The sequence below is a fragment of the Xyrauchen texanus genome, chromosome 10 (genome assembly GCF_025860055.1).
Source record: "Xyrauchen texanus isolate HMW12.3.18 chromosome 10, RBS_HiC_50CHRs, whole genome shotgun sequence".
In the NCBI taxonomy this organism is placed as follows: domain Eukaryota; kingdom Metazoa; phylum Chordata; class Actinopteri; order Cypriniformes; family Catostomidae; genus Xyrauchen; species Xyrauchen texanus.
In genome coordinates, this window is record NC_068285.1 from 28,478,383 (window position 1) to 28,504,925 (window position 26,543).

General features: G+C 39.0%; 1 protein-coding gene across 1 annotated transcript in view; it reads right to left on the reverse strand.

Annotated features, from left to right (window-relative positions):
- The window catches only part of LOC127650710 (thrombospondin type-1 domain-containing protein 7A-like), a 192,103-nt gene that overhangs the window by 111,209 nt on the left and 54,351 nt on the right, over positions 1-26,543 (reverse strand). Inside the window, exons 2-4 of the mRNA XM_052136306.1 lie at positions 14,842-15,778; positions 8,377-8,625; positions 3,499-3,680 (exon numbers count right to left, since the gene is read on the reverse strand). Coding sequence (XP_051992266.1) covers positions 3,499-3,680; positions 8,377-8,625; positions 14,842-15,778 — 1,368 coding nt within the window. The remainder of the gene's footprint in view (positions 1-3,498; positions 3,681-8,376; positions 8,626-14,841; positions 15,779-26,543) is intronic.

Below are 26,543 nucleotides of genomic sequence, written 5' to 3' on the forward strand. Positions count from 1 at the left end.
CTCACAGTAGGCTCGGGATCCTCAAACGAAGAATGAGAAAGTGCCGGAGCAGTCTCATTCTCATCTGCAAGATCCCGCTGCGAACCCCACGATCTCAATCACCACGCTGCCTCAACAGACGCGGGACCAGAACCGTGAGGAACGCGAGCCTGACCGTGCTCATCAAAGCACGCCAACCGGGAGCGCAGCACTCTCAGGGGTAGTGCTTCACAGCTTTCACAGGCAGATCCCTCGAGAGCTGCCTGTGCGTGCTGCGCTCCCAAACAGTTCACACACAAATCGTGCATGTCCCTACCCGTGATAACATGAGGGCAGGGGTGCACGCACTTCTTGAACTGTTCGGTGTCCATAATTCTTTTAAATAGGACAAACAACACCAAATAAGACAAACAATATACATAGAGCGCTTGCTGAAGAGCGAAAGCTAATGTGTGTGTGTGCCGGCATCACTTTTATGCATCCGGTTATGCCGTCACATGTTACGTCATGACGCAACACCAATCAAGATTGGAATAGTTTCATTCATACTTCAGAGGCGCACGCTAAGGAGCGTTCCCCAAAGAGTCGTTTTCAACGACGCAGTGCGAGTTCCCTCGGAAGGGAACTTGATTGTCCAACAAAAAAATTCTAAACTATGACCCCTGGAACTGAATGACCAGATTGAATCTGCTTAAAGCACACAATATCTGTCTTTGAGTACCTGTGAATAATTCCAAAGAGCTAGTGGCAAATCACTTTGAAATGTCCAATCATGTGGAGCTTGAAATTAAATCCTCTCAAATCTGTCTGAAATTCCCTTTGGGGAAAAGTGACAGATTTTTTTATTATTATTATTATTGATTAAAATGAACCAGCCAAATGAGAAAGACGTTTAAAGCTGTAGTTTGTCATTTCTGCACTACTAGCATCACCAAATGGAACTGCAAAAACAAGTATTATTTTTAAAATATCTCCCTCATCCTTCATTGGCTGGACAAACATATAGTCCTGGTTGAGCCAATGTTGCTCTGTAGGGTTTGTTGGGTGTCAGCATATTAAGTTGGGATAGGTGAAAGTATTTTAACGTCAAACCAATTACACTTCAGTTTTACTCAGAAAAGGACAATAGAGTAGAAAATAACTAAACATGATTTGAATAAAGATGATAAAGGTATAAACTGAGTGAGATAAACAATATGTAAAAAGAGCATAATGACTGTATTCGTCACATGAGGCAGAGCTAGACAGAGCTAGGTGTGGAAAAGCTTGAGGTGTATGTATGTGTGTTCATGAGTGTAAAAGAGAAAGTGCATGTGAGAGGCTGGGCAGATGTTCTAGCAGTGTTCCTTTTCTTTATCTTACACAGTTCTTCCATCTGTCTGTGTCTCTTCAGCGCACCAGGCCTGTCACCTCACCAGCAGGAGGCTGCTGTCAGTACCATGTGCCTCCCTTAAGGCCACATTAAGGATGGGATTCCTGCACTGGCTGGCAACCTCACATGCAGGAGGGATGGACACTTAGGCCCTTGCTCACTAAGATCCAAGATGAAGGGTACAAATTTGTTTGAAATTGTGTATGTAATTTATGGGTATATTGCAACTAATTTACTAAGAATAATTGAGCAAATAGCCACTCATGCAAATAGGATGGACACATCCATATTTATGGGAGGCTTTTGTATTTGTCAAAATGTTAACCCTAAATATTTAGGTTACCAATAGATATTTTAAGGTGAAAATGTATGTGATTTATATAATGTACAGTATATGTGAAATAACTAATCAGAAACAATGTTGAAAATACTTAAATACAGTAGGAGGACATTATTTACTTTCAAACAGACCTCCTCGGTTTTTTGCTGATTTTCATTCTTCGTTTATATCGTCACCTACTGGGCTGTTGTGCAAATGTGATTTATTTATTATTTTCCTTTGCTTTAGACCGCCCTTTCTTTTCATTCTCCTTCCAGTCCAGTAGGTGGCAATATGCACGAAGAATGCAAATCAGCAAAAAATAGAAGAAGAACTTTGTCCTCTCGTGCACATGCATAGGAGGGCTGATGAAAGTGTAGATTTATAGGAAAAAAGGACTTAAATATTGATCTGTTGCTCACCCACACCTATCATATGGCTTCTGAAGACACTGATTAAACAACTGGAGTCTTAAAAAAATGCTTTTATGCTGCCTTTATGTGCTTATTGAAGATTTTTCACTTGCATTGTATGGACCGATAGAGCTTAGATATTTTTTTAAAAATCTTTTTGTGCAGCAGAAAAACGAAAGTCATACACATCTGGGATGGCACGAGGGTGAGCAAATGAAGAAAGAATTAAACATTTTCCTTTAAGTTTGAATATGACAACAAAGTATCAAGTTTATTTATGATTATGTGTTTTGAATGTTGAATTTCTTACCAAAACCTTACAAGAAATAATTTCATAGCACATTAATGCATGTGAGCAAGAAGCATTGGTTAAATGCACTGTATGTATTCTCCAAAACTGTTTAATACACCACTATTTGGTTTCAATATGTTTAAATGTGGCTTTTTTTCTAAAGGAAAGCTTTTGGCTTTGTCTTCTTTTTTATGGTGTGACCAAGCCAGACCAGCCAATGACTACCTGAGGACATTTGAAATTGAATAAGTTCCCTGAGAGGTTGGCGGTTCATCACTCCGAACAGATGGCAGGGGAGTTTCTGTGTCAGTCTGAGAGTGAGAGCGGCACCAGCCTCGGTGCACGGCGTGAGACATTGGCACATCCCTGTTTCTGTCATATTGCTTTAGACAAAATATGTGTTTGGGTGTCTCTGCAACTGTGTGTATGTCTGTGACGCCATTACCACTTAAACTGCCAAGTAGCTGCCTAGCTAATTAGTACAGTACTGCCTTCTTTATTCCTTAAGTCCCATCTAGTGGTCTCATTTTAGCCCGTAACATGCAATCCAATTACAGTATATGTTGGCTTGAGTTGTGCCACAGTGCAGATATAAAACTGAGTTTGACTACAGCTTAGCTAATAGTGAGCTTTTAATTATGTGCATGGACAGAGATCAAAAGAAAGGTGATAAGAAAGGTGATTTTACCACCTTTAACTTGGCATCAATAATGTTAGTAATCTTAATTCACTTATGTAATGACATTAGTAAGAATGCTAATCGGGCATCATCTAGGTTTACAGTGATTGTGTTTTTTGAGACACATGTCTGCTGCACATTTCTACTTTAAACCTGATGGATTTTAGGTTTATTTTATTATTATTATTATTTTTACTTTTATTCTTTATTCAGCTGTTTAAGAAAAGAGTGACATGAACTGATTTGTAAGGGAGAGGTGAATGGGTCCAGGACATGTCACTGACCAGACTCGAACCAACATCCCCCATGTGAGCACCAAGGCTCTGTGTCTGAAGCACATGTAAACCACTATACCATAGTACCAAAACAAGAAGAAGGTTAAGCCAATGATACCAATGATTTGAAAATGCTAAATCAATACATTCCACAGGCAAGTTTTTTTACCGTCTTTGTTCTTGAGGGAGCTAAGGTTAGATGAGGTTTCCGTGGGGGCTTGAACGCAGTAGACCTCCCTGGTTTGAACCCCTCCTCCACAGAGCCCAGTCTGGTTGCTCCGGCGACGGTCCTGTTGGCTGAGGAGCACGTCTACTCTGCAATCGCTCCACTCTGTGGTTCTCCAATTATACCTGCAGTGAGAGAGATGGTGGAAAATAGAAGGAGGGAGAAAGGAAAATTCAGTACAAAGAAAACTGATGATGAGCATTCAAAGTCCTCTTAACCCACTACTATTTTCTTAATTTATCATCTGTAGCCCTAACACCGCTAGACAGTGCTTTTTTTTCTCACAAAAATAAACTACACTGATCTCTCTTTTGGAATTATAAATATAGTTTATTTTCAAATAGACCAATCAGAAGCAATTCAAGTGTAAGTAGTTGACTAAAGACACAGTTTTATTAAGCATTCCTGAATTTGATGGCTGGACTGCTGTGTTTTGATTTATTGTGTAAGGATAGGACACTAGCAAAATAGAAGACTGCCACACTTAATTCTAAATTTCATACTCTGATTTTTTTATACCTTTGTCTTTTTAAAAGGCATACTTTTTTAGAAATATAATAATTTGTCATTCATTATCATTACTATAGTGCTTATATACTGACAGTAGATTATCAGAGAGCAAATTAGAACGATACATTACATCTACAAAATGTGATATTGAATGTACCTTCTACAGTAAATTATTTTGAAAGAATAATACTTTGAATAAATGAATCATAGGATTTATTGAATAATAGGACTTCATTATGACTTGCCTAATGTCTCAAACAAGTTTTTTTAATGAACAGCTCACGTTTTGTTAAAATTGAGTTATGAACAAAATGTTGTCTTTTAAGACTACGATCTGAGACAGACAAGTTTGGCTCAGCTTTGCTCAGATTAATGTACATACCAGTGTATTACCACGTGTGTATGCACACCACATTTGGCTGTTCAGTCAAAAAGCTTTGGAGCCATATTCTTTTTCAGTTTCAGTGTTAGTGTAGTTACTGCGTTTGGACTTTGTAGGGCAGAGATGGAGACAAACCAAATGTATTGTTTTGTATTATCAATGAGCACTAGCTAAATAGGAAATAACTTCCTCTCTATGGTTGGCCTTTGATCACCTTTTCTTTTCCAGATATGCCTCACTGATCAAAGCCTGAGGGCACGCGCCAGGGGATGTGTGTGTATGCGTGTGCGCCTGTGTTGAAATGTCCAGTGACCTTCAAGTATAACAAATCTTGCTTCCAGAATTAAGAAGACTTCAAAACAGCAAAGGAAGGGAGCATTGTTAACACATTTCTTGACCATGAACTTGCACTTTACTGTCTGACATCTAACATGAACTAACAAGGAAACCGCTCCTTGTTTTTCTTCTGTAGTAGCGTTAATGGAAGAAAGTGAAATATTTTTTCCCACTTTATAATTTTGAAAACCATGGATCTCAATCTCAACCAGCCTGTTGATGATTCTCAAATGAAGTCCATTTGACCTCATAAATGTAGAGCTTCTATATTCCTGAGCTCTGAGTTAGTGTGTCTATGCGAGCATGTCCATGTGTGAGAGTGTGCTTAAAAGCTTTGATCTGTGCAATTGTAGTTTATTCATAACAGCGTGTGTGTGTGTGTGTGTGTGTGTGTGTGTGTGTGTGTGTGTGTGTGTGTGTGTGTATGTGGCATATTTATGTGGTTTATGAGGACACATTTTTAGGTTACAAACTGGTAATCACAAGGGTATTATGCTATAATTGTATACACATCCATCCTTTTTTATCCAGTAACTTGGCAGAAACTGCAGATATATCAACAAACAGTTTTTTCTATTTTTTTTTTCATATTTAGTTGTTACTTAAATTTACTTTACTTGAACTGTTGTATATAAACAACATCACACTTACAACCATGCTAGATGGCCCTAAATCAGCACTGCTGTGATTCGGCCACAGGCAGCTATGATGGCGAGTGTGATATTGCTTAAATATACCATGTACTGTTTGAATACTCGGCTGTAATGTGTGCGGTTCAAACCGTTGAATGCACAGGTAGTTCTGGTCAGTTTTAATCACCGTTTGATATTAATGTGCCATTTGTTAACCATAGCAACATAACATTACAGAGCAAGCAGAGTGAGCAATAGCAATTGAAAACATTCTTTCATCACTTTCATCAGCATATAATGAAATATAATGGAATTCATCTTGTTTTGCATGGAGGGTGAGATAAGGAAATAAGGACCTATTAAATTCCTCTTTTGCTTTCTGGCAAGGCGATGCAAGACGATTTAAACTGTAATGTGTTGTGTATATTATGTTTCTGTTCTGAAGATCCTATAGCCCCTTATCATACAGTAAATGCTACTTTTACTATCACTGCCATGTTTGAAACATCGTTAAATAATATATTTCCTCTGAAGTGTCAACCCCTCTACATTCTGTGGATATTATTAATTATTGATTGTGCATTTAAATTCACAGTTTTGATCAAGTGTGTGTTCGCATAAAATTGTCTCTGTGTCTAGTTTAGAACAGGCAGAGCTGCAGATCTAACGGCCCTTAGGTAAAATTAACTGTTATTTTTTATTCTTCCAGTTATAAGTTATGCTGCAAAAAAAATATATTACAGCTGTAACTAATCAATTCTCCGCTTTGCGTTAGGTGGTTCTTCGCCTCAACATCGTGCATTGAAAATCGTTTGACTCACACCAAGCCTTGGATTATCCCTTACATATCTACTGTGTATGTATATATATATATATATATATATATATATATATATATATATATATATTAGTGAATAATTACTTAAATGTCAACTTGTATTTCATTTGAAGCAATTGTATAGCTTTACAGAAGTTGCGTGGACCATTTTTATGATATTTCCATTGTGCCTTTCTGTCAGTTATTGAGCTTGACAGTCCCTGTCCCCGTTCACTCATTATATGGAAAAGTTCAGAGAGAATATTATAAAGCAACTCCTTTTGTGTTCTAAAGAAGACCAAAAAACTAATAAAAAGTTTTGGAGAGTGAGTAAACCTTGACAGAATTTAAATTTGTGGGTGAACTATCCCTTTAAATGATTTAACAGTAGGTGAGTATTCAAATGTAATGGTTCCAAGCCATTGCTGACCACTTACAGTATATCTCACACTGGAGGGACATTTGGTCACAAACCCCTGCTGTAAAGGATTCTTAGTGACAGCAGTGAAAGCACACGTGGGGTTTGATGAGGGAGCACGGCCTGGTACACACTGGGTTAGCTCCACAAGAGTGGCATTCACCTCCATCTAATACAAGGGGACACACACTCTGCTCTCGTGTGTGTGGCAAGGTGATGAGTGATGGAGCCCGGACTGGCCCATCTGTGAGGGAGATCAGATTAGACAGCGTGTCGTCTGTTCTTGCAGACATTCCCTATTCATCAGCTCAAGCCCTCCAGAGTGGCGCTGTGCCAAACTACCAACCCGCTGCCATCTCTCCATCTTTCACATCAGATCACTTCTCCATCTGGGTTTTAACACGTTCATGCTACACAAAAGCCACCAACACATGCCATCCATAAAGGGAGATGAACTATTATTCATACTTCTGTTAACATCCGGCCAATTCAAAAGCTGCCAACCATGTAAATAATAATTTTTAGATGCTTTGTACAATACAAATTACAGTATACTTTTTACTTGGAGCAAGCAATGGTTACAGGACTAGCTCACCAAAAAGTAAATGCCATATTTTCTGAAGCTATAGAAAAGCTTTATGAGAAGAACAGACCAAATTTAAGTCGTTATTTGGTGATAATCTTCCCCTCTGCCGGAACTCGCAAATTTCAGTCGCACTTGTTTTCAATTAAAAAATGGCACCTTTAGAAGATTCATGGTATGTTTGATGCCATTGATGGCAAATGTAATTGGTGCTTGTCCATCATGTGACTAATTGTGACATGACAAGTTTTTACACTATACGCGACCACAAATTTAATTTGTGACCTACAGCAAAGGGGAAGATTATCAGTGACAAACGACTTAAAGGGTCATCATTTACTCACCCTCATGTTGTTACAAACACGTATGTAACATCCCTCCATGGAACACACAAAGGGATGTTAGGCAGAATGACAGCCTCTCAGTTACCATTAACTTTCACTGTATAGAAAAATTATGCAATAACAGTGAATGGTGACTGAGATTAATATTCTGCCTAACATTTCCGTTTGTGTTCTACAGGAGAAAGAAAGTCTTGTGGCTTTGGAACAACATGTGGGTGAGTAATAATGACAGATTTTCATTTTTGGGTGAACTATCACTTTAATTTAAGGTCTGCTACTCATACAAATGTGGCTTCAGAAGCATGCAAATTATGTGGAGAACATGATAATTTTATGGTGATTTAAATCTCGGCTGTATAAATCACTATCCACTTTTGGATGGAAAATGTATGTGAAAGAGTATATCAGAAATTGTGCCTAACATCTAACTTTAAAAATGAAACAGGTTTGGATCGAGTAAATGAAGGAAAATTAAATTTATTTTTCTTAAAGAGGGAAATCATTTAGTGACTTTGTTAAGGGCAAAATAGTGGAAATTCATGGAACACCCTCTGCAGGTTTTGAACCCTTAACCTTTTGGTTTCCAGCCCAAATCTTTAGCCATAATACTATAGTTGAAGTGTTCATCAGCAGTTGTACTGACACAACAGTATATCCATGAAATCAAGTAACCTTTAAAATAAACATTTATAATGGTTGCTTAGTTAGTCACTTTGAAGGACATAATTAGACTGAATATTAAAATTAGTTCCATGAACTTCATAATCCAATAATGAATCAGAACTGATGTTGCACTTACGCTACACATGGAGGGATTCCTTCTCCATGCGGTAAACATGGCTCACTCTCCTCCAGCTCAGGGCACATTGCTCCTCCACCCACAGGGAATTGCTGCACCTGACGTGTGCGTGTATACTGTCCCTTGCGTCCGTTCAGATCATAGCATTCCTTTGAACAGTCCGACCAGTCCGACCAATCCGACAACTCACAGTCCTTGGGATTGACACAGGCTTGGTATGTCACCGGGAGAGTCTGCTGGTTACAAAGGCTGCAGAGAATAATAGAAATCAATTTATTAATAATCCTCAAATTGTCATTGTGCAAAATACAAGTACAGAGTCAATGAAATGTAGTTCTGGTTAGATGCTAACTGCATTTCATTGGCTCTGTACTTGTATTTTGCACAATGACAATAAAGTTTAATCTAATCTAATCTAAAAAAAAAATGCATTTAAGATGAAGTGTATACTTTCTGTGCCACTATCTTAACCAAATGGAACCATGAAAATAAACATTGTTTTTAAACAGCTTTCAGAATGCACCCTCTGTCTTCCATTGGTTGAACTAATAGTCCCACCCTAAACTCACACCATTGGTTGAGCCAGTGTTCCAGTGTTGGGCTGGCCGTGCCACTCAAACTAACAGAGGAATGTTAAAAGTGCCATAGAACCGCTGTGTTTACAATTTTTGGGGAAATCAAACTATGAAAGACTTACTTATAGTTGTCTCAATATATTAAGATGGGATAAAATGGGGGATGCTCTGATCGATCGGCCAACGATCTGCATCGGCCGATATTCATGTCCTATGGCTTGATCGGTGATCGGTAAATTTGGCCGATCGCATAAACCGATTGCTCATGTCACAAAGATGCGCGGCTCCTTTAAGACTTCAGCAGAACTGTCATGGATTCATGGAGTGTGGGGAATACTGGCATAGTGTTATAAGCAAACAAGATTTACTCAGTAGTTAAGAATAATGCAGTGGGAGAGCTATGGCAAATATGAAAATCTTGTGTCCTGAGACTAAAATATTTTCACAATTTAGTCTCTACAATGTCTTGACATGATGCTAACCCTAATCCTAACCCTATCCTAACCCTAACCAGAGCCCCCCCTGCAACTTTGCTCAGCCCTAATTGCCAAAGAATCTGATTTTCATGAATGTTAAGTTCCCCAAAAGTACAGAAAACAAGAGTGACAATAACAATACATATCGCCAATTGTCGGGGCCAAGCACATATGGCGAGATGTCCAAAATAATCCAATATGACAGAAAAGATCCTGTGGATGCTTTGGAAACAGCTATTTTGGTGTGATATTTCAATTGCTGTGAGCACAGTTGCTAGATGAGGATTTTCTCAAGTTATAGCGCCCCCTAGCATCAAAAATGAATGAAACTTGGCATCTTGATCCACAGTGTCCTTTTCTCCAAGTGTTTGTTAAGTTTGAAAATTGCGCTCACAAGATCATAGTCATTTTGGCCACACCCTAAAACGTATTTGTTTATATCTTCGGAACAATTTGACATCAAAATTCTTTTAACAACTTTTTGTCAGGTGTGTCTATAAATGATGGATTCATGAGCCTAAAGTTAAAAGAGCTTATTATAGTGCCACCTAGATTTCGATGGGTGTGCGTGTATGAGCCTGAGTAGCAGTTGGGATTTGGGACTATCCTGCCAAGTTTGGTGTCGTCTCTAGGACATAAGGTCTTTGCAGCCATTCACTTATGAAGAAGAAGAAGAAGAAGAACTCTACTCTCTCCTCTCCACTAATAGTTGGTGTGTGGTTAGTGTACTGGCAGACTACGGCTGCCGTCGCATCATCCAGGTGGAAGCTGCACACTGATGGTGGTAAAGGAGAGTCCCCTGCTTACACAACTTAAGTGAATTAATTCCTTTACTTTGTAAGTGTCTGAAAATGTAATAATGCCAGCACTTGAAGTTACATGAGTACACACAAAAACTCAAAGATTCTCTTGTTGAGGGGTAAGTTTTATACCCACGCTCTGTCGTCAAACATGTGGACGTGGTCCCACCACTGCGGACTAGCCTTATTCAGATGGAATAAGTTTTATATGGGGACATGGGGTAATGTACTAATTACCAGAGCTGCTCAGTAATATTAATCCTGTAAGAATAGGTCATGTCAGTAATTTTCCCTGACTTTTTTCGGACTGTGCTTTCCTGCGCCGGTAAAAATTAGAGCGTGATTACCTATTATGAAGAATAATTATGTAAAAATAACCTCTGGTAATATTAATCCAGTGAAAATTACTAAAAAGCCAGTTAATCTGCACTTTCCAGCCCTTGAGTCCTTCAAATATGAAATATGTACCCATGTAAAAGAGAAATGAGCAGTTTTTGATTATGATTTGGCACAGTGAGTGTGGGAAATTATGTTGAGCCAGCGTTTCGGAACATAAAATTACAAAATATGAAGGGATTGTCCATATTTTTAATTTAAGATTGTAAAACAAGATTAAAGGCTTGTTAATGTCACCAGTTCTGCTGTATTTAACCAGCTAATCGAATACATTTCATAATCACAGATACAGTATATGATCATGTTTAATTATATATACATTATACATTATTACATTATACATTTTCTAATAGGTCAATTACGTGTGACGGCAGAGTGTAAATTCTGTATACACTCCCATTTTTATGATTTTTAAAGGCACAGCTTATCCTGTGCATGCGAATTGATGATAAATATTACAGATATCTGCAGTAATAATTATTATATGGACATATGCCAGGAAAACGAATCCCATCCAAATAGGTCTTTAGCCACACTCATCTAACCGATGTTGAAATCATTAAAGCCGTGCTTACCATGGCAGCAGTGAAAGTTGCTTTTGCCTACTTTTGAAAATATGAAATATCAGAAGGTCATTAAAAACCTGAGTGTGAACCGTGGCCCTCATAAGAAAAAGCGTTCAGCAATTGAACCATAGTTTGGGCGTGAGATTAATGTAAACATAGATATCAGATACAAGTCATGTCTTCAGTGAATGTAAAAGTCCGGACAAAAAAATGACAAGTCCCCATTCTAACTCTAGAGAAGGAACACATGGCCTGTTTTATAGTTGCACTATCAGAGTCAATGTGAATGTTGACAGGTATATTTATTTGCTGAAATGTCTAAAGGTGTATGTGGTGAAATTTCCATAACACGACAATATATCTTTTACTAAAGTAGAGAAAAAGTTCCTGTTGTGGCCGTTCATCATGTGAGACAGAATAAGGACAAACATGTATTGGAGGATGTGTTCGTAACATGCTTTAGCATGCTTTTCAGTTACTTCAATACAACTTGCACTCAACATCAGGCTGAGCAAACATGTAATGAAAAATCACTTGGCATAGCAGAGCCACTTATAATCCCAGGCCATATTCATAGACTTTGTAAAACTGGCATTATGGGTGACATTTCTGAAGGAAAATGACTATTGAATCTGTTTTGAATGGTTTTGGTTTGGAACAATGCAATTACATTAGGGGCAGAATGTGTCAGTTTCTAATAGGGCAATAGAATTATGGGTAGTACATAAGACCCTTTAGTGATATTTCTATGTATCTCTAGATAAGTCAAAGATAAGTCTTTGAAGACAGGTAGGTTTTAGTTAAAAACACTTAAAGGAATGTTCAATAAGTTAATGAGTTATTAAGTTAAGCTCAATCGACAAAATGTAAGGGCTTTTATAAAATTATAAGCTTGAAAAGTGCCTCACTGTAACACATTTTTTTTTTTCTTGTTTTTAAAGGAAGGACAAGTAAAAAAAAAAATTCGGTAATCAACGTTATGCCACAAATGCTGTAGATTGAGGAATGTTCCTTTAAGTATGTTTTTCAGTGAAAGACTTGACATCGCTTGCGCATTCATGAGTGCTTTGAGGGAAGCTTGTTCAGGGTCGCTTGCACCTTTATGCGATAAATTGTATTGTTTAGACCTAAAATCAAAGCAACTTCTTGCTTTTCTCATGTAATGGAGTGGTGGTGGCATAGTGGGCTAAAGCACTAAACAGTTAAGCAGAAGGTTGTTGGTTTGATCCCCACAGCCACCACCATTGTGTCCTTGAGCAAGGCACTTAACTCCAGGTTGCCCTGGGGGGATTGTCCCTGTAATAAGTGCACTTTAAGTCGCTTTGGATAAAAGTGTCTGCCAAATGCATAAATGTAAATATAATGTAAATGCGTTGGATGCAAACGCAACTTTAATAAAACTAATAGGTTGTTTTTTAAGCTTTAAAGTGAGGCACTTTCCACCTGCCATTGCATTAAAGAGATAGATAAGTATTCCTTTTTTTTCCCTTTTGTGTTCCAAATAAGAAAGAAAGTAAAATATGTTATGAACGACAGAAGCCGAGTAAAAATATGACAGAATGAAATCATTATCACATTTAAGACTAGAGCGTTAGCATGTAGTGTCTGTATATTCTGCAATGTAGTCTGTGAAGTTAAGAATGAACATACATAAATATATAATAAATAGGAATACATTAGGAAACAAGGGACACTATTAATATCAATAGCCCACAGGAAAGCTACCACATGTCTATCAGTGAACCGTCTTGTTAACTCTGCAAAAGCTGGAATGTGGAGCATAATACATCTTTGTATTATTTTTTGAATAAGGTCTGTTTGTGCTTGTGGCTTGTGTGTATTTGTGTGGGAATTTGTAAAAGATCATGTTGCACTGTAGCAAAACAAACCTTGGCTCTGTAAATCAACTCATGTCACAGAATGTGTGCTGTTGAGAGCAGGCTTATTTTTACTTTCTCAAACACACACACTCACAGGGACAGAAGCCTGGCTGGCTATCACATTATGATGCAGAAAGGTAGAGAGAGGAATGGAAAACACTAGAGATGGGACATGGGCAAAGTTGAAGATGCTCAACTTGACTTAACAAGTCCAGAGTGTTATTATTGAGTTTGTAAAATCAGCGAGTCAATACTTGTTTTCTCTTATTACCGTTAAAGTAATAGTTTACCCACTGCAATGGGTTAAAATGGTCAGAAATTACAACTCCATGTCGTTCCATGTCGTTTATTTAGTGCTAAAAGCAATACAAGTTTTTTGCATGATGCAGCTGTGCATGAGTTTCTCTCATGTATGCAAAACAGATGTCAAGAGTTTCTATTCAAAACTAATTCACATTTTCGGTTGCTTTTCACCAAAACCTATTGTATACCTTCAGACACATTTAATATGACACACAAGCCACATGGACTACCTTTATGACACTTTTATGGCCATTTTTTTAAGTTTTAAAGTGAGGCACCATCAACTGCCAATATATAGATGGAGTGCTATCTTCATTAAAACATCTCCTTTTTGTATTTCTCTTAAGAAATATAGTCATACAGGTTTGGAACATGATGGCAAGTACATTATGAGATCATTTTCATTTTGAGGTGAACTATTCCTTTAAACATCCTATTAAATTGTAAGATGAGCACAGTTTTCTTTCCTGTGCTGACAAGTTTGAGTGGGCATATTGAAGGTCTTGCCCCTATTTTTAACTGGCAGATAGGCTTTAGTTACATCATAGCCATGGACCATGACTTTCTACTTGCTAGTTGATTGCAGATTATATTAAGGTGGACTTTTTCATTTTTGAAAGTTAGTGAGAAGAAGAGAAAGATTTTTAATGTGTTTATCAGCTAAAGGTGTAGGGGCACAATAGCATATATATGGCTTCAAAGATAGCATACATGAACTATAAGCCACAAATTTCTTATTTTGATAACTTCAATAACTAACTGCCTTTAAAGGACTAGTTCGCCCAAAAATGAAAATTCTCTCATCATTCACTCGCCCTTATCCCAGATGTGTGTAACTTTCTATCTTCAGCAGAACACAAATTACGATTTTTAGAAGATTTTCTCAGCTCTTGTCCACGCAATTCAACACGGCGAAATTGTGAAGCTCCAAAAATCACAGAAGGAAGCATAAAAGTAATCCATATGACTCCAGTGGTTAAATCAATGTCTTCAGAAGCGATAGGTATGGGTGAGAAACAGATCAATATTTAAGTCAATGTCTACTTTAATCTCTCCTCCCTGCTCAGTCAGTCTGCACTTTAACTTTCACATTCTTGTTTTTAGTGATACACATTCTCCATGCATATGCCCCCTACTAGGCAGGAAGTCAGGAAGACTTAAATGGACCTGTAACACCTACAGATCTGAAATATTCTTCTAAAATTTGTAATTTGTGTTCTGTAGAAGAAAGAAAGTCATTCACATCTGGGATGGCATGAGGGTAAATGATGAGAGAATTTAAATTTTTTGGTGAAATATCCCTTTAATATTTACTGAAAAAATGCCTGAAATGTCTTTATCAATTGCAAAAGCTTCAATACTATGTTTAAATTGAATTTTACCAAGTCTATGTTAGAATGAAGCCTCTAAAATAACAACAATTTCATAACCAAGTCATGAACACATGAGGCGAAGAAGATAAGGCTGACCTGAGCGCTGCCGGGCTTCCGCTTCGGTGCACACATGTCACCTCCCGGGTCTGGAAGCCCACATGGAGATCCCAAAACTTCAATCCTTGCCGGTTCTGGCGATTCCTCGTCCTCTTCTTTTTGATGAGCTCTCGTGTCTCTGGGTCCCTCACATTCCCTTTCTCCTTCACCCTTTCCCTCACAATTTCTCCTCTGTTTTCCTTCAACTCTTTTTTCTTTTTGTTCTTGCGACGTTTGCCCTGGCGGTCTTGCCTTGGCTGCCTGTCCCGTTTTGCTTTCCGTTCTGCTTTCGACACTCGGGCTTCTCGGATCTGCCGCACAGGTGAAATGGTGCAGGGGCCCCAAGGGCCCACCCTCAGACTGTATAAGCTCTCCTGGCCCTCACAAGGTCCGGGCTGGCAGGTGCGGAACTCTGTGAGATTCAGGCAAGCTGATCCACCAAAAAGGGGTGGGGCCAGAACAGACCGTATGCGGTTCTGCAGGCCCATCCCACAACTCTTGGAGCAGGACGTCCATAGAGAGAACTCTGAAACAACGCAGTCACGTGGGCAGGGGATAAGACAGGCCTGCTCTAATCGTGGCTTGGGCTCAAAGTACTCGCAGATGGCATCTTCTGCAGGCACACCATCCGCCTTGTGCACGCAGCCCACCTCTCGGGTCTGGATGCCCTCCTCGCCCCGCGAGCACACCATTGGCCTTGGCACGCCCACGTTGCGCATGGAAACTGGCACACACTGGTTCCATGCCCCTAACTGCCAGTCATACAGCTCTTTGTGCCAATCGCACACACGGAAACAGCTCTGCTGGTTGCTGGGCCGTTCTGACTGAAGGCAGTTGGTGTGTAATGTAGTCCAGCCCTCGGAGTGGGCACACCATACTGCCCGGCTTTGACTTCCTCCAGGACCACACTCGCTGCCCATACACCTTCCCCATGGCCCTAAAAGAGAAATGTACATAAAAGAGTGAACTATAGCAATGAAAAGAAATAACCATGGGCATCACTTTGTTTTAAAAGTAGTGGGTCATGAAGTAGTGCAGCTCATGAATATTAATTAGTTTAGGTGTAGATAATGTCAAATATTTGTTTTACTGTTTTAAAAGTATAATAACAAACTTCTGTGTTGGATTGTCACTTATTCTAAGACACAAATGAAATGGAAACTCCTGCTCAAAAACTGTTTGATATTTTGTCTGCATTTGACGTTTTAATGATGAAAGCACTCCAAAATTGTTGGGGAGAAAATTGGAGCAGGCAAAAAGTGATGGGGACATGACCCACCCGTCCCACCCATAAATAATTAATTGTTTTAATAACAGGTTACTCTGAACAAGCTGTTCACTGGGAACTAAATCACTCACTGAGAGTACATCCGGACATATTTGTGAATCAAACCCATCTGCAAAGTTTTCACTCTTTTTTACTGTGAAATTTAGAACCAGCTGAAATTGAACTTGTTTAAAAAAACTAAAAAAACAGACAATGGAATGCGTTAAGTTGAAATAGTTTTCATTAGGGATGCACTGATAAGGATTTTTTGGGCTGATATCGATAACCTATAATTCATAGCACATTATGACTGAAACAGAAAACAGGTAGATTCACTTTTACCTTTCAACCCGAAACAAAATAGGTGTCCTTTAAAGGGTAACTAAACACCTGCTCAGAGTCTGACTCCACCCACTAGAAATATTTGAAAATGCAGGAAAAGTAGGCAGATCCCGGCGGGGATAGAGGGAACGAACCGAGTGCGGGGCTGAGCGGGGAGGGGGCACCTGAGACTCGTAGTGACGGATTAATTGACAGCTGCTGTCAGACTCCTCACACGGTCGCAAGACGACATGTACATGAATCTGGCGTGGTGAGCTGGAACCTGCTTACATCAGCTGTCACCGCTTACGTCACAAAGTACTGCAACAGCCAATAGGAAAATTCAACTGCAGTAGCCACCGTTCAACCTAAAGAGGGCAGCACTCAGACGTTTTTACACCATATATTGTAGAATTAAAACACTTCATACACAAATGTCAAAAAAATTACTTGAATCAATGACCAGTACTAATAAAGCCCCATGCTTACAGATCATTAACTAAAAAAAGTTGGTTTAGGGTTTAGTTACCCTTTAAAAGTTTGGAATCTGGACTTCACCATCTGTCCAACTCTTAAAAGGAATGTTCCGGGTTCTGTAAAAGCTAAGCTCAATCGACAGCATTTGTGGCATAATGTTGATTACCACAAACATTTATTTTTACTCATTCCTCCTTTTCTGTAAAAAAAAAATCTAGGTTACAGTGAGGCACTTACAATGTAAGTGAACGGGGCCAATATTTGGTGGGTTTAAACACAGAAATGTGAAGCTTATAATTTTATAAAAGCATTTACATTCATTCTTCTGTTAAAACTTGTGTGTTATTTGAGCTATTAGGTTGTTTATATTGTAGTTTTTACAGTCATCTTAGGGTTTTAGGGTTTGTTGACATTACATAATCATGGTAAAGGAGTTGTAAAATTGGCAATTTATTCACACTTAAATCGTGTTTACACGCATATTCTTTATGTCTTGTGGATATACTTTTGAAACAGCGAGTATTTTATAGTCCAAACTTGGCCTATATAAGACATGTTTAATGCTTTTCCACTGGTTTTGCAAATGACACTTTGCTTTACTCGAAGGTTTTGCAAATATTTAAGGACAGGAGTGGCTCTGCCGAAAGCACTAATATGGAGATTGTTTATAAACAAATAAATAACTGCAGGGATTCGCTCCATTTAGAATATTCCGGATTCATCAGCATCGCATATGAATACACAAATTGTTATACTTATGTTTTTATTAATGAATGAGATCCATAGTGTGGACTTTAGCTTGACATAGATATAGAGTCAGCAGTCTTAAATAGATGTCAATCGTGATTTTCACTCATGTTCAATATCCTGATTGCACTACTTTTAGCACTTCCTGTGCTGGTTATAATTAATATCCGTAGCCTACATGCACTTAAAGACATTAAAGGGAGTAAAAACAGGGCACACACAGGAAGAGTCAAATGCGCATTGCCTGAATCAATATTCTTGGATTCCCAGGGACTCTATAATTCAAAACACTCACGGGAGATGCAGTGGTGAAGACAAGCTGATTTTACAGATGGATTTCACAGCTTGCCAGAGACATCATTGTGGGCTAGTGTTGTACAGGGAATATAAAGAAAAAGGCAGAGGCTTGACTCAAGGGGATGGGTCATTTTTAGCTAAAACACAGCTTTACACCATCCCCCTTCTTTCAATGTCTTTTTTCCACCTCCATATCTACAGTTTTTCTGTCTCTGTAGACCACTACTCTGAAGCTATAATTCAAAGTAACCTGAAAGACAACTAAAATTCAGTTTGACTGAACTTGGTGAGGGCACAGCTCAGGAGGTAAAGTATACCAAGTGATTTTTCATATGTTTAATTTGCATGGTAATCCGTTACTGAGGTAATATTATTTGATTGTGAATCACAGCTGAGCTCTTCTTGCAAAGCATTTTCTTTAAAAGCACTCTCTCTGACGATGACAGTTCATTCTGGGCTCGGGTACCTGGCTCATAAAGTGCCTGGGCCAAAGGGTGATTTGCCTCAGAAGACCATTTGAAGGCCTGATTTATGACTTCACTCGATAAAGACAAGACAGGGCAAAGTAAATGTCAACGGAAGTAGCAGCAGGCTGAAATTTGCCTACAGATGCAACCGCAAGGACCAGGTCAATATAGATCAATACCGACCACAAGAAACTGCTTCAGATACAACGGACTAGGCAACCACAAACTGAATGTACTCAAACAGCTGAATGTCCTAGGTCTAAGTTGTATTAAGCTGGTCTAACTAGTCTTCCAGCCTAGCCAAGCTGGTTTAAGGTGGTCTAGCTGTTCTTCCTGCCTTGCCTAGCTGGAAAAGTCCCCAAACACCATAAAAAAACAGCAAACAGACCAGCCTGACCAGGTTGGGAGACCATTTAAGCCCAGCAAACCATCTTAGGCTAGTTTAAGCTGCTTATAGTGGCTAGTAATTTCCGACTTATACTACAAGCAATTTGCCACAAAGTTGGACAGTGTAAATTCCAATTTTCTATAGAAACAAAAGAGCAATTTGATTTTGAGTGCAAGGCTTGGGATAAAAATTCCTCTCCTCTTCCACACTAGTAAACACTTCTGTGTTTAGCACTCACATGTAACAACAATAACCAGAGCCCTATAACAGAAAAAAACCTCATGTGTTTATAGTCGTAGCATAATGGACCTCCCCAAAGAGAGGGGACAAGAGCTTCTTCATTCACTCCGCCTGCAGCTGCAGGTGCTCTGAATAATTTACGAGTATGTCACAGGGTGATGTGGTCATCTAAAGGCCAGGGGACACCAGGGAGGCATACAGTAGATCAGCATGCAGGAATGAGTAGCGCAGCAAAGAAGCACAGTCATGCCCATCCTTTTAGAAAGGATAGAAGATGGCATATTAATTTTCACCTGTACAGGTTACCCTGGAACTGTGTTTCTCTATCTGTCACTCACTTAATGGTGTGGCAATGTAGTGACACTAGGAGTCACTCTTGGAAGCCCCAAACACCTCTGATCTTTGAGTAAAGGCCATTGGGAATTGACAAGTGGAATTTGGATGCCACTCCCACGGACAAAAGGTGCTGGCTCACAACCACTCATTCAGATTTTTTCTTCGGAGCCATTCCATTCACCTCAAGAGTGTATGCTGTTGTATTTACAGCGCATTTCAACAGTTTCTCCCCCTCGTGCACAGATAAAGTACAGAGAACGACCCTGGTGTTTCAACAGCTAAAAAGAGAGAGTACATTCTAAAAGAGTATTTTCCTCTAATAGAGTGGCACTGACAGAGAGCGTATTTTTAAAGATGTCTTTCCGTCTGTGTACAGCTCCTGGTTGCAGAACTATAAAAAACTGTGCTTTAAACATCTGCTTGGACTGCACGCAGAGTTTTAGACAATCTGAGCAGCTCTTTGTCAGCTTTGGAGGACAGCGAAATGGGAGAGCTGTCTCCAAACAGAGGATCACCCACTGGGTCATGGATGCCATCTCTTTGGCATACCAGGCCCAGGACGTGCTGCCCTTTTGGGACTATGAGCACACTCAACTAAAAGTGTGGCTGCTTCCTGGGATTTTCCATTTTTGTGGGAGAAAAAATAATAGATGAGGCCATGGCTGGCGTGGCCTGTCCCCACTACAAGTTAGTCTTGTCCCTGGGGTGTGAGGGTCTATATGACACTCATGGGGCATTGGGGAAGGTTAGGTGGGGGCCGGGTGCACTTGCTACGAGGCCTGAAACCTGCACCGTCAGTCCACGTAACACAGTTCAGCTGCTTGTGGAATTTCATATAGGGACCCCTAGTGTCACTAAATTAACACAACGTCGAGTGAGTTACAGATAGGAACGAGATGTTGTGTTCCTCTTGCCACAATGGTGAGCTATCCGCTGAAATGGCCGGAATCCTGTCTCAGCTCTTCAGCACAAAACCTGAATGAGTGGTTGCGAGCCAGCTCCTTTTATACCCGTATGTCCGGGGAGTGACATGCAAATTCCACTCACCAATTCCCACTGGCATTTTCTCAAAGATCATCGGTGTTTGGGGCTCCCAAAGAGCAATGCCTAGTGTCTCTGCATCTACACAAAGTCTCGTTCTCTCCATCAGGGAACCGAGGTTACGATAGTAACCAAGAGGCTCTTACACTGCTGTTCAGTGGCACCATTGCACAGCTGCAGAATATGTTGAGACATAATATTATTTGCACACATCAACATGCAATTTATGAATAAGACAATTGTACTAGGGAATGGGATTCATTATGTATTAGTTGAGTTGTGAGTTTGCAGTCTGAACTATGTTGTCTTCGCTGGCTGCGTGCAACAATAAACGTCCAGTGCGACCAGTGTGGTCCAATTCATGAACACATGACTCCAATGATCCAACAAATTAATCTTCTGAACAAGTTCTTTTAATAAATCTGTCAAAAAGACTCAAAATGTATTGGTTTGATTCAGCTGATTACTTGATGAATCCATCAGAGCGGTAACTTAATTACCACACGTGTCCATACAATAATGTGTTTAAGATACACTGACAAAAATGGGTTACCCGTTGCAAAAACAGAATTCTGAAATAGTTTTTTGGGAAGATTTATTAAATAAAGAGAGATAGAAAAAGGAAGGGATGTGCAAATGAGAAATGGAAAGGATGGATTGGCAAAAAGGTGTATAAAACAGAGGGAGGATAAGGAGAGAGGTTTATGGTAGAAAAGACTCCTTTGTTTTGTAGGCTACTGCTTCAGGTATTAGATCTACAGCCTCAGGGCATCAGTAAAAGGGCTCATCAATTTTACCATTCATTCATCCACCTACCACTCACTGCCATTTATTATTTGCAAATACACAAATGCAGTCAAAAATATATATGGCACAATTACTTTCTATGATATAAAGATGCTATTTTCAGTTACTGTAGGTGCAGTTCAAGTTCGGAATAAATCTGTTCCATTCAATTCAATTCAAGGACAGTTCAGTGGCATAAACAAGCTATTAAGAATTAAAAGTTTTTGATTATGCCAATTTATGACAAGGCTTTCTGGAATACTTGATTCTGATGTAAAATTACAGATTAACTGTTGATCATTGTCCCAGGCAAACAGTTTCAAATTTAATGTCTCTCGTATCACTCTGTAGTCTCTTCTCATACAATAAAATAACTTAAACTCAAATAAATATTTTATGTCCATTTTTTATGTATTTGGTAACTGGACATTAAATAAGCTGAATAATGCACAGTCAGCCAGTCATTATCGCAAAACAAGCCCTTCAGGGTGATACAAGAAACCCTCTACTTTGTGCCAAGGTCCTTATAATGCTATCATGGTTTATTTTGTGATAATGACCGGATGACTGTACATTATCTCTTACTTATATTTCAAATACTCCAATTGCAAGAAAACAATGGACAAATCTTATAGATTTAACAAATGAAAGTAATTATATTTAGCACAAATATTGTCCCCTACGAGTAAGAAATCCATTACATAGTTAATTTAGGTTTTCATATTTAACCAAACACAAATTCTCAAAGGTCTGCCTTTGTTCACAGGAGACAAGCAAGCGATTGTTGAAGGTTATGAGACTAGATTATGTGGTCAATCTTAACTGTCAGGAGATGGAAGAGAACAAAAAAGTCAAAGAAAGAGACTGTGGTGGGAGGAGGAGAGGGGAATAACAGTGTATAAAATAAGTTCCCATTTAATAATAAGAAGTCTCCCATGTGTCCTCTTCTATCTGCCCATCCCCAATTTTGCAATTCCTGTGGTGCCAGGTGTGCCAGCTTAAGCTGGAATTTACCAGGAAAAATGTAAATTGGAATGCTACTCCTTACCAGCTTGGATGAATACAGGGGCTTTGGAAAATGGGAGCATGCAGGGCAGACCCTCGGCTTTATAAACACCCAGGAATAGGTCACACGTTTCAGCCTCTGACTATTGTTTTGATCTGCATGATTATATAGCCACAATGTTATTCCATTATATTCCATGATATTTGCTGTCAGAGAGGAAAAAAGACTCATTCTCTGCAGTCTTTTATCAGGCACAATATCAGACAGTGATGAGAGACCTCAAACCACAAATATCAGACAGTGATGAGGACAGACTGGTTTTATCTACTGCCCACAGAGAAATATTGAAGTTGTGCTGATAACTAAAAATATCATGAACAGCTCATACTATCAACGACATATTCAATAACAAGAGATCACCTACATCCGGAAAAACAATATAGTAGGATCTTTTATCCCTTTTTCTCATTCATATATGATCTCTGATTTGATCAAAGAAGACAGACTAAGCCCTTTCAGAGCTTTCTGCAACATCTATTGGCCACAAATCCCTTTACACTGATGTTACAATGGGTTTTAATTGCTATTCTTGGTTGAGTGATGGTTGAGTGCATTTTCTATGGTTGTTTAGAGTTACAATGACAGTCACTGGTTATGCAAAGTTGCTAAAAGACACATATTGCCAAAGAAAGAAGTGAAGACCTTTAATAGGCAATAATCTCAAACCAATTGGCCTACTTGGCTTCTCCTTCAATGACACTTTAGAACAAAAGCTGCCAAAACAAAGGTGTTTTTGAGGTCAATTCGGTGGTTCATAACTGCTCGCCGGGGCAGATTTTCAGGAAAACATCTTACCAGCTCCTAAGCACCTTCTTACTGCAATTGGTCCACATCATTGGTAGGTGTGACCTGGAGCTCCACCTACTTTACATCTGACAGCTAATTCTCATAGAGTCAGATAAGATCAATTAACATGGACATACCAACATGCAGTTAATAGCGAGATGGCGCAAATTCACATACATCTGTACAATAATTTGCTTAGAGACATTTTCAAAGGACATGTTATGCAAGTTTTTGTTTAATTAGTCTACAAAAAGAACAAAATCTACTCAACTACTCTTAAGTGTTCATTCACTCTTTTGTTTTTAAATACTGCTTCACTCGTGTGCCTTCTGCAGTGAAAGCCATTCTGTATTCTGCCCATTAACCCTCTTTTATACACCCATAAATTTATTGGCATAACGTTTTTAATAATGCATTTAAGCGTCATAGTTGATGCTTTACATGTAGTCTTGCACATCCTGATATTTAAATGTTCCTCTAAAATGCCTCCCACAGTGGTGTGACTGGTGTCTGAGGCACCATTTACACCATGCATTAACATGCATTTTCTGTGATCAGATCACTATCGGATTACACTTCACCACATTAAATAATAGGAGCAAAAGCACCCAAGAAACGTTGTGATCAGATCATGATCTGATCAATGAAACAACATCCAGAGGTGTTTAGGAACAAGTTCTTGCCACATTCAAAGGTGTAAATGCAAATGTGTTTTCGTTATCCGGATTCAACTATGTAAGTAATCAATCATGTGACGAGGTCATACGTTGATAAAATGCTCTGTTGTGGGTTCTTGCCTTTTTCTGTTTATTCTGCATTGCGAATTAAGGAAAATAAAAGACACTGCCACCATGTGATCTTATCACCCGAAGAATTAACAACATACCACAAATTATTATATTGTAATACACTTGGAATATCTCATCTCCTCATAATATATAAGTAGCGTTTTCCATTTTTGCACGGATAACTTTGATCAGATCTCTATCCGATCACAGTGGAGACACATTTGATTGCAATGTATAAATGCAATCCAGCTAAATACTTTCCAGATAATATCCAGATATGAAACTCATGTTCATTGAAAGTGTAAATAGGGCCTGAATGCTCGCAAACAATATGTTGTTGCTCAGCTGTTTCGAACTACTTCTTGGGTCTGAACAATGGCACACTTCTCTGTAAATGTGCTGGGGTCCTTTATGGGGAAGTTTGTGTTTCCTGTCACCCTCATCTTTGGTCAACGATCATCATTTTCTAGACACTTTCTTCACAGGACACAGGATGGCTTAACCACAAAATGGTAAGAGGTGCCTCAGGTCATCTCTAGCCTTGCTGCTTGCCGGCACTGGAAAAGAGCTTTTGTTCGCCTACTGCAAAACAATATGCTTTAAGAGTAAAGAGGTACAAGAGTAAAAAGGCCATTCTGGCTAGAAAGAAAAGGAAAATGAATATGTGGCCAATATATGGTCCAGCAAGCTCTTAACAAGTGTTTAGTATATTTATTGTGATCAAGGATGTTCTTGTCAAAAGGAATAACAGAGCAACAAACCTCAAGTTCTTGTGTCACCACAAATAAGACACACGAATAAGGTGCAGGAAAAAGGTTTAAAGATACAAAGATGAGCTGGGAATGCATATATAGGAAATGCTGACGTTAAAAAGCTTGTTTTCTCAATGAAACATCAGTATGCAGAGGGGAGATTTGCACATACTGGCTTTTGTGTCACAATGACTTGCAAAACAGTCGTTCTGACACTTCTGTTCGGTTTTAGAGCAGATGAAGCAATATCTTATTGTGTAATATCATACTTATTGTATCTTGCATTAAAGCGCACTGAGCTTCTTTTAGGATGTCGTACAACATTGCATTTAGCATGTGAAAGCCACAAGAGATTATGCCGCACAATTGTGAAGGTACTGTTTTCAGCAACATTAACTACACTGTGGGGAAGATTGAAAATGACTTAAAAGTAGCTCTTTTGTTCAGACACGTTTAGGTCATTGCTTTTTAGGGATTAAGCTTTTGGTTTGGTTTTATAGACTGGATGGAACACATAATAATGTGCTACAAATCTCAAATGCATGATCCATTGGTGATTATAGATGGAGAGAAGATGTTTTGTCAGATCTGACACATTGGAATGACAAAATGCTGTCATAGCTTATCTTTGGATAGTCATACATTGCTGTTCTTTAAACAGCAGAATACTCTACAGCAAATGAGCATGATTTTACAGTAACAGTAACATAATTTTCTATCTTCTTTAATCATTGGTAGAGCATGTCAAGGGCGAAAGAAATTAAATTGTTGAATTATGTGTGTATGTGTGTCCGAGAAAAAATATGTTCACTTCAAGAGAATAAGCTGCATGATGGGATTCCTACCCCCTGCTGAAAATCCATCTAACACGCAAACCTCCACACATTTATCATTCACCACTAAATGTGTGTGTGCATGCAAGTGTATGTACTGTAAGTGGACATGGAGGGATTCTGTCCATATAACCTCACACAGAGAGGGGGTGTGGCCACCTACTTGAGCTGTCAGTGTATAGCCACCAATTAAATGTTTTTTTTTGTCATTCAGCAATACAGATGACGGAGGCCTTTAGAATTCTTGGGCACGGTAAATCCTGAATGGAAATCTGTTTAACTCATTCATCTAATGTGCTGAGAGACTGATTGAGTATGAAATATAATCATCAGAAAAGTCACAATATACTTATAAACAGAGTATAGATAATAATTTAATTGCATTAGATACATAAACAAGCGACATTTGCAAACAAATGATGCTAGACCTTTTTTCTGAACAAAATTTATTTTTTTATTTTTGTTATTACCTACAAAATAAATAAATAGCATTATCTATGGACATGTTTGGAGAAATTGTGCGTGCAATGTGCTAATGGGATGGGTCAAGTGCAATTTAATTTTGTCATGTCACAGAGTTAAACATTGTTATTCTTCAATAAAACATACACTTAAACACTGTGCCTCTGGAAAACATTGCTTTTACAGAAACAAACATCCCTCTGCACTCTCCAACCCTTCAGTACATGAGTCAGTCTGTAGCAGCCACAGAGAGGCAGATGAGACTCACAACTAACACCATATCAGTTTGGGCCAGGTGGACGTCTGTGCCCTCAGGCTGTTGGAAGCTAGCCATATCCTCCCTTTGTTCCTGAGCGAACAGTGGCATTCTGTTTTGTGAACTTGCACAATAGAGAAACACCTAAATCTGTATGGCTGTGATGATATGGTCAGAGCTTGAGCTACCCACACACACAAATGCTGGATGACACAATGGTTTATTTTTGGATACCCAAATACTCACAAACACACCCACAGGTATGAACAACCCTGAAGAAAAACAGCCTAAGCTAGCTTGCAGGTCATAGCTGGTCTCCCAGCCTGATCAGATTTTTCTGGTTTGCTGGTTTAGAGGGGTTTTGGGCACTTGATTGCTGGTTTGGCAGGATG